The sequence below is a fragment of the Gymnoscopelus braueri genome, assembly GCF_963280865.1.
Source record: "Gymnoscopelus braueri genome assembly, chromosome: 2".
NCBI classification, from domain to species: domain Eukaryota; kingdom Metazoa; phylum Chordata; class Actinopteri; order Myctophiformes; family Myctophidae; genus Gymnoscopelus; species Gymnoscopelus braueri.
In genome coordinates, this window is record NC_137604.1 from 3,544,400 (window position 1) to 3,557,488 (window position 13,089).

Consider the following 13,089-nt stretch of genomic DNA (forward strand, 5'->3'; position numbering starts at 1 on the left):
TCTGTGGTCCTACCACATGGAATGACCTGCAGACTACATTAGAAATGAACCACTCTAGTACCCTTCAGTCCTTTTAGAACTCTGGTGACCAAACAGGTCACCACATTGTGTAATTGTTTTTAGAATTTTGAAAAATGCTGTCTTGATTTATTTTTGTAACTTTTATATCTCACATGTACTGTATGCCCTTTCTTTTCCAATTCCCAGATGTAATGTGTTTTTAAACGGTGATGTTGTTGAATTTGCACCGTATTGTATTACTCGACGACAATGCAAATGAGTTTAATTACTCAGTGTAATTTCGAGAATAAATCAATCTTGAATGAATGAATGATCGATCATACTGGAGATATATATTCTGTGACTACTTCAAAAAGGTAAGAAAATCGAAAAATCACCGGCAGTGGGCAAACACGGCCAGAAATAAGTCTGGCAGTGAGAGAGTTAAAATAAGGGACACCTATCCTACGCTTTGCTGCGCGGACGATTTTTTTTTGACCCCCCCAAACTATGAATTATACCCATAATAGTAGGGGGTACTAAGCACAAAAAATGGCCAAATCGTTACGCGGCGGATAAAAGCATGACATTTTATACAGATGTCCCTTGGGTCATCCTAAAACATCCTAGAAGGGGTGCCCAAAAAAATCTTAAACAGGAAGTGAGTTATGGACAAAATTCAAAATGGACACCTAAACTGTTGACCGTTGACTCAAAAGACACCAAAAGAATCTCCAAAAAGCATAACATTTGGCACATATGTCCCTTGGGTCATCCTAAGACATCCTAGAAGGGGTGCCCAAAGGAATCTGAAACAGGAAGTGAGTTATGGACTAAATTGAAAATGGCCGCCTAGTATTGTCGATTGACTCAAAAGACAACTAAAGAATCTCATAAAAGCATACAATTTGACATACATGTCCCTTGGGTCATCCCAAGACATCCCAGAAGGGATGCCCAGAAAAATCTTAAACAGGAAGTGAGTCATTGACAAAATTGAAAATGACCGTATACAGTGTTGTCGATTGACTCAAAAGACAACTAAAGAATCTCATAAAAGCATACAATTTGGCATACATGTCCCTTGGGTCATCCTAAGACATCCTAGAAGGGGTGCCTGAAATTATCTGAAACAGGAAGTGAGTTATTGACTAAATTGAAAATGGCCGTGCCCGTGTACAGTGTTGACAGATGATGCAAAAGACACTCATAAAAAATAATCTCATATAAAAGCATGAAATTTGGTACAAATGTCCCTTGGGTGATCTGAATGCATCCTAAGGGGTGCCAAAAAAAGTTTTAATAGTCTCTCAATGGAAAACACTCCTCCCACACGGGCTGCACTGCTACAATATTCAAATCGAGCAGCCAATCTGGCATTTGGTCCAGAAGCCTGAAAGCTATGTAATCTCTACCATCTCCTGACAAATATGGATGGATTAAAGTCGCTGATTCGTGGACACCTTTATGGACACTCTTGCCAGAGGCTACTTAAGTTTGTAGAGAACTCAAGTGTGGCTGCAAAGCTGAGCCCTTCTGTTCGAGAAAGTGTAGATGCCGGGATGCTGGGTTACCTTGCAGAGCATTATGCCAATGTGCTGGTAATTGCGAAATGGCACACATGAATACATGTAGTTACTAATCACAAAAAAACAGTAATGATCAAGAAGAAAATACATGAGAAGATAGAGTGTAAAACAAGCAAGAAGATGTAGAGTGCAAAATAAATAAGATGCAGAGAGTAAAATAAGAATATGCAGAGTAAGATAAGATGCAGAGTAAAATAAATAAGAATATGCAGAGAGTTAGATAAATAAAGAAGATTCAAAGAGTACAATAAAAAAATAATGCAGAAAGTAAAATGAATAAGTGATGTAGAAATGAAAACAGAAGGTAGACTACAAAATACGGCAGGTTATGCACTGCATAACCTGTCGTATTGAGTCTGCATAATATGCAGACTGCCATGGTCAACTGTTTAAACAGCCATTTAGAATTTCTTCAACATGGTCCCTTCCTAAAAAGTTTAATAAACAAGCAAATAAATAACCTCTTCTAGGATATATTAAGAAGCACTCAATGTACGTACCAAATTATACACTTTTATGACGTCCCTTTATGTTTTCTTTTGTGTCAACTGCTTTAGGCGGTCACTTCCTGTTTAAAACCTTTTTGGGCACCCCTTGTAGGATGCGTTCAGATCACCCAAGGGACATTTCTACCACATTTCATGCTTTTATGAGATTCTTTAGGTATCTTGCATCATCTTTCAACACTGTAGGCGGCCATTTTCAATTTAGTCAATAACTCACTTCCTGTTTCAGATTATTTTGGGCACCCCTTCTAGGATGTGTTAGGATGACCCAAGGGACATATGTGCCAAATTGTATGCTTTTTGGAGATTCTATAGGCTTTTTGAGTCAATCGCCAGCACTGTAGGCGGCCATTTTCAATTAGGTCAATAACTCACTTCCTGTTGAAGACTTTTTTGGGCACCCCTTCTAGGATGTCTTAGGATGACCCAAGGGACATGTGTGACACATTTTATACTTTTTGGAGATTCTTTAGTTGGCTTTTGAGTCAATCGACAACACTAGGCGGCCATTTTCAATTTGGTCAATAACTCACTTCCTGTTTCAGAATTTTTTGGGCACCCCTTCTAGGATGTCTTAGGATGACCCAAGGGACATGTGTGCCACATTTTATGCTTTTTGGAGATTATTTTGGTGTCTTTTGAGTCAACGGTCAACAGTTTAGGTGGCCATTTTGGATTTTGTCCATAACTCACTTCCTGTTTAAGATTTTTTTGGGCACCCCTTCTAGGATGTTTTAGGATGACCCAAGGGACATCTGTATCAAATTTCATGCTTTTATCCGCCGCGTAACGATTTTTCACTTAGTACCCCCTACTATAAGACAATACAAACACAATGGTCTTACACCTGAATTAGGCTACTTACTATTCATGATATTTTTTTGTGTCAACTGCTTTAGGCGGTCATTTAGAATTTAGCCAAAAACTCACATATTTATCGTTATCTTTTTGACAAATAACATTTCATGAACACTTTTAATCAATGGAATCACACGTTGAGGTCTCTACAGAGAACACCCCTAAACGCACTTTCCCTTCTGCCCAAAAGGGGACATGTCAAAGTATGTGGTAGAAATACTTTTACCGCCTGGAGCTTCCTCTGGCCCTGACAGCTGCAACCTATGACTTACACACTGCCTAGGCAACCCAGCCTGGTGCAGATATGCGCTCCATGGAGCGCCATTTTATAGTTGGATTCTTTATTCACCATAAAGGAATGTGATACAAATGAAAATTCTCCATGAAATTCAAGCCATCACCAGCCATTTAATTAATGGTATTTCAGCCATTGAATCCATTATGACAGCAACAGCAAGTGTTATGTGATAACTCTGTATAGAGATGCTAAAAGCACAATAAACCATGTTGAAGATTACTTTGGAGTGCTATCTTTGTTTAATGATGACGATTATTGAAAGGTTTATGTGAAGGTGAAGGTGAGAGAGAGAGAGCAAACTTACTGGTGTCCAGATGGTCTTCAGGTTCTTGTTTAATAGAAACGGTCCTGGTGTCCAGGTGGTCTTCAGGTTCCTGTTGAACAGAAACACTCCCGGATGGTTCTGGAGGACTCATCTCCACCTGCAGACTGGACTCCACACACTGGTCTGGAATGAAGGAATAGAATAAGGACTTTAATAACAAGGACTTTTATGTGACATGGGTTGTAGATGAAGGTTGGCTGTAAAACAGAGGGAACTGAGGGTGAGTACACCCTCACTTATAAAAGACAGCGCAGAGACTCAAAATACATCCCCAAGATTCACACAATTTTGCAAGATTATTTTTTCTCCTTTTCCCTTTTAGTTACAGCAGCATAATTGTGAAGCATTAAGTCATTTGATATGGAGGTCCATGGCCCAATGAAAGGCAGTTTGGCTTCTCAGCTGTTTCAGAGGAATTAATTTGCTATACTACCATTCCTATGCTGCATAATATTAGGCTATAGATCTTGCTACCTAATTGAAGCACGGTCCAGCCAGCCTGTATTTCTCTGCACTACTAACTCAGGGCCAAGCCAAGCAATTGTCCAATTCTCTCCCAATGTGCTACAACAATGGCTCATGGCTCTGGCCAGGCAACCATCTACTTTTCCACCTTCACATAGGCGGGGAGGGGGCGGGATGGTAGCTACTACTGAGACTTTTATTTCACTGGCGACGTTAAATGGTTGTAGCCTAAATAACTTCAGACTCAAGAGCAGCAGATGCGGGGAATGCCTGGTAGGATGAAGGTAGTTTCATGCCAACACATGTTCTTTAGAACAACGAGCAACAGTGTAAAAGTCGTGTCTGCGCAAACGTTTCATAAGGTTGATAGATTCATCTGGACAAATGAATCAAAATATAAGCTACTCACTGGTATGGTCATATGGTGACATAATTATATGTCGGGATCGAGCGTGTCCATGCATCTGTTGTTAAACTTAGGGGTAAGTTGAATATGCTTTAGTGGTGATCATGTACAGTCTCCATCTCCTCATAAAGAACTTCAATTCAAGTGGTAATGTTTGTTTACGGGTTGGGACCGTGCGTGCATTCCATAATTCCTGGCTTAACCTGCACGCTACACGACCTGACGCTGCAATGGACAGCTGTTGTTTCTGATGCTTCATCTTCAAATGTGTGCATTGTTCTTGATTTGTGGTTAGACAACTTTGTGTATTCATTTAATTTTCAGATAGATAGATCGTGGATCGTGATTTTGCCTTAAAAAATGTATGATATGTTTGCCATATTGCTGTAATAAGAAGCAATATGTCGTTGTGCACATAGACTACCCCAGAGCTATTGAGCGAGTCCCATAGACTTCTGTAAACAGAGTATATTCACTGCACATAGTATTAGAACAATGTGTCACATTGTTATGAACAATGTTCACAAATTGCTTGAAGATCGGCTATTTTTTAATAGCCAAATATATACATTAAGAGCTTAATCGTGTTTAAACTTGTGTTTAAACTGTTCCTCATTTTGAGGGGAGACCCTCTGGAACCCCTCAAGAACCCATGTGGGTCCCCGCCAGACCCCACTTTGAGAACTGTAAACAGTATAGGATACCTGCCTGTAACTTAAAGGTAGGGTAAGTGATTTTCGATGGACAAAATAAGTGTTAAATAGTTCAATACTGTGATAGTACTCGTAGTTTGTTCAGTAACACTGAGTCTGATCCATGTCTCTCCAGCCCTTTATTAAACAGAAAATGCATTTTCAGGTCAGGATACCAATTTTATCCAATGGGGTCATCCCTATGTTCCCCGCGTTCTATGTTCCCCACTAAGGTTAGGGTTAAGGTTAGGTTTAGGTAAGCGGGAACGTAGAACCCGGGGAACATAGACACGCTCCCTATCCAATCAGGATAGAGAACTCAGTCAGGATACAGATTAAACAAGTGAAATTGGACATGACATGTTTTGCTCTGTTTATGTATTTGTAAGGGCTGGAAAGACGAGGAGACCCCTGTTACTTAACAAACACTCTATGGGAATGAGTACTAACGCAATATAGTGCGTTAACCTTTTAATACAAAACGTTTTGTTATAACCAAAAAATATCACTTACTCTACCTTTAATACAGTGTAGCCTTTTAGTTTCCAATAGCCAAAGCCTATTATGCACTAGCCCTAGAATGTCTGTGATCTTACATACATTTCAAGTATTCCAAATACACAGTCATAGATCGCTCTCGTCGACCCACTGTGTAGTGACGATCGGAGCTAGGGGGCGCGACTTGAGTGACGGACCGAATTTACCCAAACGGTCCATCACTCAAGTCGCCCCCCCTAGCTCCGTACAGAAAGTCGTCCGTGTGCAACTCGTGGAAAAGTGGAGATATTTGACTAAACACACGTTTTCTGGCAGAACTTTCAAATGGATATGAAACTAGAGGACAAAATATGACTCCAAGTCTTAGGAATTAATTATTGGGTGAGTACAGACGGAGTTTAGAGCACTTTTATGGCCGCGCAGATCGTCACTACACAGTGGGTCGACGAGAGCGATCTATGACTGTGTATTTGGAATACTTGAAATGTATGTAAGATCACAGACATTCTAGGGCTAATTATGCACTGTATAACACACACACACACACACACACACACACACACACACACACACGTCGTAACAGCCATGTTTATCTTTGTTAGCCTTCCCTGTAATGTTTCCATGGACTATAATCATTGATGTGATGTTTACTATAAATATGTGAATACATGTATGTAGGTCCTAATGAGTAGTAATGGTAGTGTAACATATTACAACACATTCCAACAACACAGTCACACACGTTGTTCTAGCTCCTTCCAGGACCCAGTATAGCTTCTTTATGTATTTGGGACGACGGTATCCAGGATATCTTCGTCCCAAATACAAAAGGGCAAAAAGGAGCTAAAGTTGTTCTTGCTAGGACTAGCATTAGCAGCTATGCTATCCCACTATGCTGAAGTGTTTACCTTCCAGCCACGGATGTTAGCCGTGGAAGCGGACCGTTTGTGTTGAGAATATTCCCTGTTGTTCAATGTAGAGCTGTTTGAATCCCGTCCGGGATGCTTTGTTCCAAAGGATAACCACATGAACCCTGACGTTTCCAAAGGATAACCACATGAACCCTGACGTTTCCGTAGGAGAAGAACGTTCTGGGTCACTTTCATGAACGAACGACTCGTTCCTCGCAGCGTTGCCAGATTTTGCGAGAGAAATAAGCAACCGGGTCTAACAAAAGTTTGATTGAATACTTTTTTAACACTTTGAGGTACAGTTTCATGCAACGTGATGCTACAAGGATAACACAGAAAGCCATAGGGGCTTGTTTCCATTGTGGTCATGTGTATTCAATTCATCGAGACATTCAAAGACATATACAGTAATATACAAGACATTGTCAACATTAATACCAATGTACAGCTCTTTAAACCTATATACATAGGCTATTTGAAAATAGCCGATCTACAAGCTCACAATGCATCGCAATGTGACGCGTTGTGAGCTTGTAGATCTGCCATTTATTTTCAAAAATAATTAAAACATTTGACATAGCTTTGAAACATTTTAACAACACAAATCTGGCACGGGGGTCCTGTCCTGGCACAAAATGATTTCAGGTGGGGGTCTGCGGACAAATACATATTAATTTGGGGGTCCTTTGACATCAAAATGTTTGACATCCACTGGTTTAAACAACATTAGATAAGCCCAAAACAAGCAAAGTCTACACTTTGAAAACAAGCCCAAAAAAAAACAGCAACCCGCAACTACCAATATAATATTTACAAGCAACTTTACAAAAGAACAAGGCAAAAAGTCGCTTATATTAAGCGGACATGGCAACGCTGTTCAGTCACAAAATGCAACATTTTGACTGGCTGAAGAGAGACGTTCCTCTATCGCATTGGACTAAACCAGGGGTCTTCAACAGGGGGTCCGGGACCCCTAGGGGGTCCTCAGAGTTGCTACAAGGGGTCCGCCTAATCTCTGTGTGATATGATCATTAGTTTTTTACATTAACCACTTGAACCCTAGCATCCCTATTCTAAGGACAACTTTAGCCGAAAATAGCCGATCTACAAGCTCACAACGCCTCGCGCTGCGAGGCGTTGTGAGCTTGTAGATCGGCTATGTTCGGCAAAGAGGGGGAAAAAGAGCAGACCAAGTACAGAGTGAAAGTTTACTAATAAGCAGGGGTGCAATGCTCACTGGACGGCCTTGCACGCCGTGCCGGAACCTATTTGACCAGGAGCACACGCAGGCACACGCATAGATTTAAAACTACTTTACATTCACACCTCAACAAAGTTTTCAAAGGCTACAGACTCACACCTAGTGAATTAACATAGGAATAAGCCTAGATGCATATCAATTGTCCATTGTGTGACTTGCAGTGTAGGTGTTAAGCGACGTGCGCGTCACGTCATTGAAATAGAGTGCAAGAACATACCAAATTAGCAATGCATGCCTGTTAATATTGACGGTTTAAGTCGTTAAATATCTGAAAATACACATTAACATGAATCCAACATCTATGAAAAGCTTTAATCTGCAACACAATTGTATGTAATATATAGTGGGGGTCCCTGCTTCATCTCTCTCTCAGCTAGGGGGTCCCTGGCCTGAAAACGTTGAAGACCCCTGGACTAAACACTCATTTTTTCTCCCTGGCTTATAGTGCCATCTGATGTATCCCTGCCTCTCCATCGACTGGTGCTAATGGTTGATTTGTTTTTATTTGCACTTAATTTTTGTTTGCTACATCTGCTTACTTTGCATTGTTTGCTCTTTGTTGTGTGTTTTTACCTGTACAGCACTTTGTTTGATTCTGTCATGTGAAATGTGCTATATAAATAAACCTTGATTGATTGATTGAAACTATGCGAGGAGGGCGGTACAGGAAGCGCTGTACGGTGAACGGTGAACGAATCGTTCGAACTCGTCTTTTTCAGTGAACTGACTTGAGTCACTGAAACGCAGTGGTGGAAAGTAACTAAGAGAATTTCCAATTTATTTGTAATACTTTTACTTCAACTACATTATATCTCAGAGGCAAATATTGTACTTTCACTCCACTACAATGATTTGAAAACTTTAGTTACTAGTTACTTTGCAGATATAAATGACTATATTGTTAAACATACATTAACCAATTTAGCCCTATTTTATACATAGGCTATTTGAAAATAGCCGATCTAGAAGCTCACAATGCTTCGCATCACGACGCGTTGTGAGCTTGTAGATCTGCTATTTTCAAACATTTGTACTTTTACTTTTGGTACTTTGAGTATATTTTGATACCAATACTTTTGATCTTTTACTCAAGTAACATTTTGAACACACAACAGAGTATTTTATATTGTATTGCTGCCATTGCTTACCATGGTAAGGCTACTTCTTGGTCTCAATCACACAACCCATCTAACCCCTGCTCACTTTGCTAGGGTTGGATGGCTCAGGGTTGAGGACAGAGTACGGCAACTTGCTATGGGCCTGGTCTACAAGATTCGACACAACATTGGGATCCCCCTGTATTTGTCAAAATACTTCCAAAACGTAAATGAAGTCCACAATCATAACACCAGAGGCAGCGCCACTGATCATGTTCAACCCAGATTTGGCACAAACAAAGGGAATGAACTCTTTCTCATGCTATTCAACAAAAATGTGGAATGCCCTACCCAAAGGAGTAAAGGAGTGTAAAACCCTAGTCTGGGCAGCATATCTTTTCGGGTCTATGATCCGGTCGGGAGCGGAAGTAACTATACGTCACCAGGCGCGTCATCAGGTGGCTGGATGGGCAGATCCGGAAAGACTTCACCCCAAAATAGGTCCGTCCTAATAAAATCCTTGATGCGGCGTAGTTTAGCTTATTTTTTAAATATGAATGTGCGTGCACTTTCCGGAGACTATTTAGCGTCCGTATTATCCCACGGGAAATTCTATTCCATTTAAATAGGGATTGGGGAACCAAAACAAAGCGGCACCGCAAAACCGGATGGGCAAAATCCGGAAAGATATATATATTTTTTTTCAGTAGGCGTGGCCTAGACCGGATCATATGGGTCTTTAATAACGCATACCAGGCTTTCCTCCGAGGTGGAAAGACTGGTGACGCAAGGTTAGTAAAACCGTACTCACTTTCAAAACTGCCCTAAAGAATCACCTTCAGGAGGCTGCAATTCCAAATTGGCCCCTGTCAAAGTCTTAACCCCCCCCCCCCCTCCTCCTAAAACTGTCTATTGTACATATTTCTTGTTTTTCATACCAGTAACATGTAAGTATGACGTTCTGCATAGTAGTGTATATTTGTATGTCTTCTCAAATGTCATCATGATTTGAGTGCACAGGGATCTCATTTTAAATAAGCAAAGTGCTTTTATGAGCGATCCAGTTTAGAGGACCGTATTGTGAATTGTACTTCCATGTACTTTTACCATGTCTTTCTAAATAAAGTATTCAATCAATCAATCAATGCTACTTAAAATATCTGAGTACTTTTTCCACCACTGCTGATGAAGGATAATTCTCACCACTACTTGACATCGCACGGCTGTTGACTTCAGGTTTGAATCTTGGTTAGACTGGCGTGTTGTTGGCAGGCGCGTATGGTGGGTTCTAACGTGGACCTGGCAAGATTCTTAATGACTCCCCCCTTCCCCCCGGCCCGCACCCACTGCGTCGCGGGCATGTACGCGACGATTTTTTTGCTTAATTAATTAATTAAATGACCATAAAACAACATTAACAACACTCTACCCATCCCTCAGTGTGTTCCATCCTCAAATGTTTTACTTAAGTAAAAGTATCAAGGGTTAGAAAACTTTTTTTTCACATTTGAAAACTTGAAATGGGACCTTCTGCATAATGAGTAGCCTACTTTTACTTTTGGTACTTTAAATACAATATCAATACCAATACTTTTCTACTTTTACTCAAGTACATTTTGAATACCTTACTTTTACTTGTAACAGAGTATTTTTACATCGCAGAATTGATACTTTTGTTTAAGTAAAAAATTTGAGTACTTTTTCCACCACTGGTATTCAGTGCTTGCAGTGACTGTTAGTGCACACAGGACGAGGGAGTCGAGGGACACAGCATAGCGACCCTTCATTCCAATAAGGGCAGACGGCAGAGCCAAAACCTGCAGAACATGTTTAGCACAGCCACAGCTGAGATCACGACTTGTTTATTAGAGGCAATTAGCATGTCTGGCTGGGGCCGCTTGACAATGGGAACGGTGGGGTGGGCGGAGGCTGCGGAGCTACTGCGCCGTTTTTTTTTTTATATATATAAAAAAATTGGGGAGCAGAGTTTTCCAGACCGGGCCATGGCCACATTGGCCTCTATGACGGTACGCCCTTGGTTGTTGGTACAAAATAATTGCCAATGATTTCAGTCCAACGGACTGGACGGATATTGTTGATAAATAACACTATATGATGGTATTACCTGCAATATTCACCTTGTCCACTTGAGGGTGACACAGACCGCGGATAAACGAAAACCGAGGCAACGTCTGACTATTGCTATTGACGCTAGAGTGACATGGAAATGTTTAATATAACACAATATTCCTAACTCTACAAATTTGCTATAACATGAGCTTAATAACCTTTTAATGAAGAATAATTCCAGAAAAGTGGCCACCTGAGAACTCTAGGCACCATTCTGGCCTATCTTCATTGGCTGCCAGTTAGTTTCAGGATTGACTTCAAGGTCTTACTGATGACTTTTAAAGCTCTACAAGGCCAGGCTCCTACCTCGATTTTAGACATGCTGACAGTGACACCCTATATATGAGCCTGTCCGTAGCCGTAGATCCTCAGGTGGGGCTCTCTTTGGTTGTTCACAAGACTCATCTACAGTAGTCACCATCGGTGATCGGGGCTGATGTGGCCCAGGGACCTAAGCTTTGGAATGTCTTACCTGAGGATGTACGACTTGCAACTTGAGTGTCATTGCAAAGTCCTGTGGGTTGGGTGGAGAGTTCACTGGCTAGATACACACAACTCCTACACCAGTATACCCGCCAAAGCATGAGGACCAGATTTTATGTTCACATTAGTTGTCTTTATTAACTCTGGGCACAAACAGATGATGATGATGATGATGATGATGATGATGATGATGATGATGATTGAATTCTATAATGCATCAAGGTGGACACATTTGCCATGGAGTTATATAGTGCAACCTCTCCACCCTTCACTGACAAAGGTAGGCCTGAGGCTTCTAACTGGGCCTATATACCTCAGGTGTGCCAGGTTAGACTCGGACCAGACCCCACCCACAACTTAGTGAATAGTGAATAATGGTTAACTTATAATGCAGACCATCGGCTATTTTCGGCGCGAGACACCAACGGTACGACAAAGTATAAATTAGGCTTAAGTACCCTTTAACTGCTTCACATCTTCAGTCTTTGGTGGGATGATTTTGACTTCAAAGGGGATAAAGAACTTCAGAAGGGCTTTTGTGTCTTTCAAGTTAAGGGAATACTCCTGTGCGATCTTCTCAGGGGTCCATGTTTGTGGCTCCCTCTGGTGACTTGCAAGGGCTCTGAGAGCCTCCACGATGGACAGTTTGCCTTTAGGAACGTCTGTAAAGTCAACAAGGCCGTAAGGGTCCACGGGTAAGCTGTGCTTCAGTGGTCTGCGCTCCTCTTCTTTCTGCTCCACTTGCTTTGGTGAGTCTGTTTCTGGATCGTTCGACTCCACGTACACAGACTTCAGGAGCGACAGAAGAGGGGCGTTCTTTTGGTGGATTGCATCAGTTACCTCCAGAACTTCAGGATTGATCTCAGCAACCTGGTGTCGTGGTGCTGGTTCTGGCTTCTGCTTGGATATTTCACGGTGTACCCGGTTTTCTAGATTAAAACTCCTAAACATCCGCGACACACGTGCCCCCATATTTGAAATCTTACACAAAACTGCATTAACAATAAAGGTTATACGCCACACTGATACATGTATGCAGTAGGCCACAAAAGTATCTCACTAATTTGTTTCACATATGTTGAAAAAAGGCCTCGAGACGTCACACTCGACACTGCCCTGTTCGCTCTACCCAAGGTCTGCTTGTAGTGTTCTTAGGACCCATATACGATGTCAGCTGAGTTCCATGCTCGAACTGAACTCCCGAACCTGATGAAACGGGTCTTATATTCTCTCCTCGAGAGATGCCACAAATTAATGCTGATGTCACTCCGTCTTCTCTTGTCCCTATATGGAGCGTACATAATATCTATATCCTTATATGTTGAATTCCGTTCATGCCGTCATCTCAGATGATGTCAGCCTCTACACACTGTCTAAGACGCCAGTCTCAGATTACATCCGACCCATAATGGACTTCTTAGTGTTTTTCTCAGGTTTCAAAAGCATTATATAACACTTTGGTCCAAACAGCGCCAGCAAAAGGCCAAAACTAGACGCTAAAATAGCAAACACCTCCACTACATCTGCATATTTTCCTGGAGAGCTGATATATGCAGGGATGAAGGCTATC

At 41.3% G+C, this 13,089-nt stretch overlaps 2 protein-coding genes across 2 annotated transcripts in view; both read right to left on the minus strand.

Annotated features, from left to right (window-relative positions):
- The window catches only part of LOC308075295 (uncharacterized protein), a gene marked incomplete at its 3' end in the record, with an annotated part of 215,821 nt that extends 209,108 nt beyond the window's left edge, over nt 1-6,713 (minus strand). Inside the window, exons 1-2 of the mRNA XM_080415072.1 lie at nt 6,546-6,713; nt 3,556-3,699 (exon numbers count right to left, since the gene is read on the minus strand). Of these exons, the coding sequence (XP_080271198.1) occupies nt 3,556-3,667 (112 nt within the window). The 5' untranslated portion in view covers nt 3,668-3,699; nt 6,546-6,713. The remainder of the gene's footprint in view (nt 1-3,555; nt 3,700-6,545) is intronic.
- A 5,256-nt stretch (nt 6,714-11,969) lies between these two features.
- LOC308104448 (NADH dehydrogenase [ubiquinone] 1 alpha subcomplex assembly factor 4-like) lies at nt 11,970-12,491 on the minus strand (the record flags this gene model as incomplete). Its single annotated transcript, XM_080454858.1, has 1 exon — nt 11,970-12,491. One exon carries the CDS (start codon nt 12,489-12,491, stop codon nt 11,970-11,972), a length of 522 nt encoding a protein of 173 aa, XP_080310984.1.
- Between the last annotated feature and the right edge of the window lie 598 nt (nt 12,492-13,089).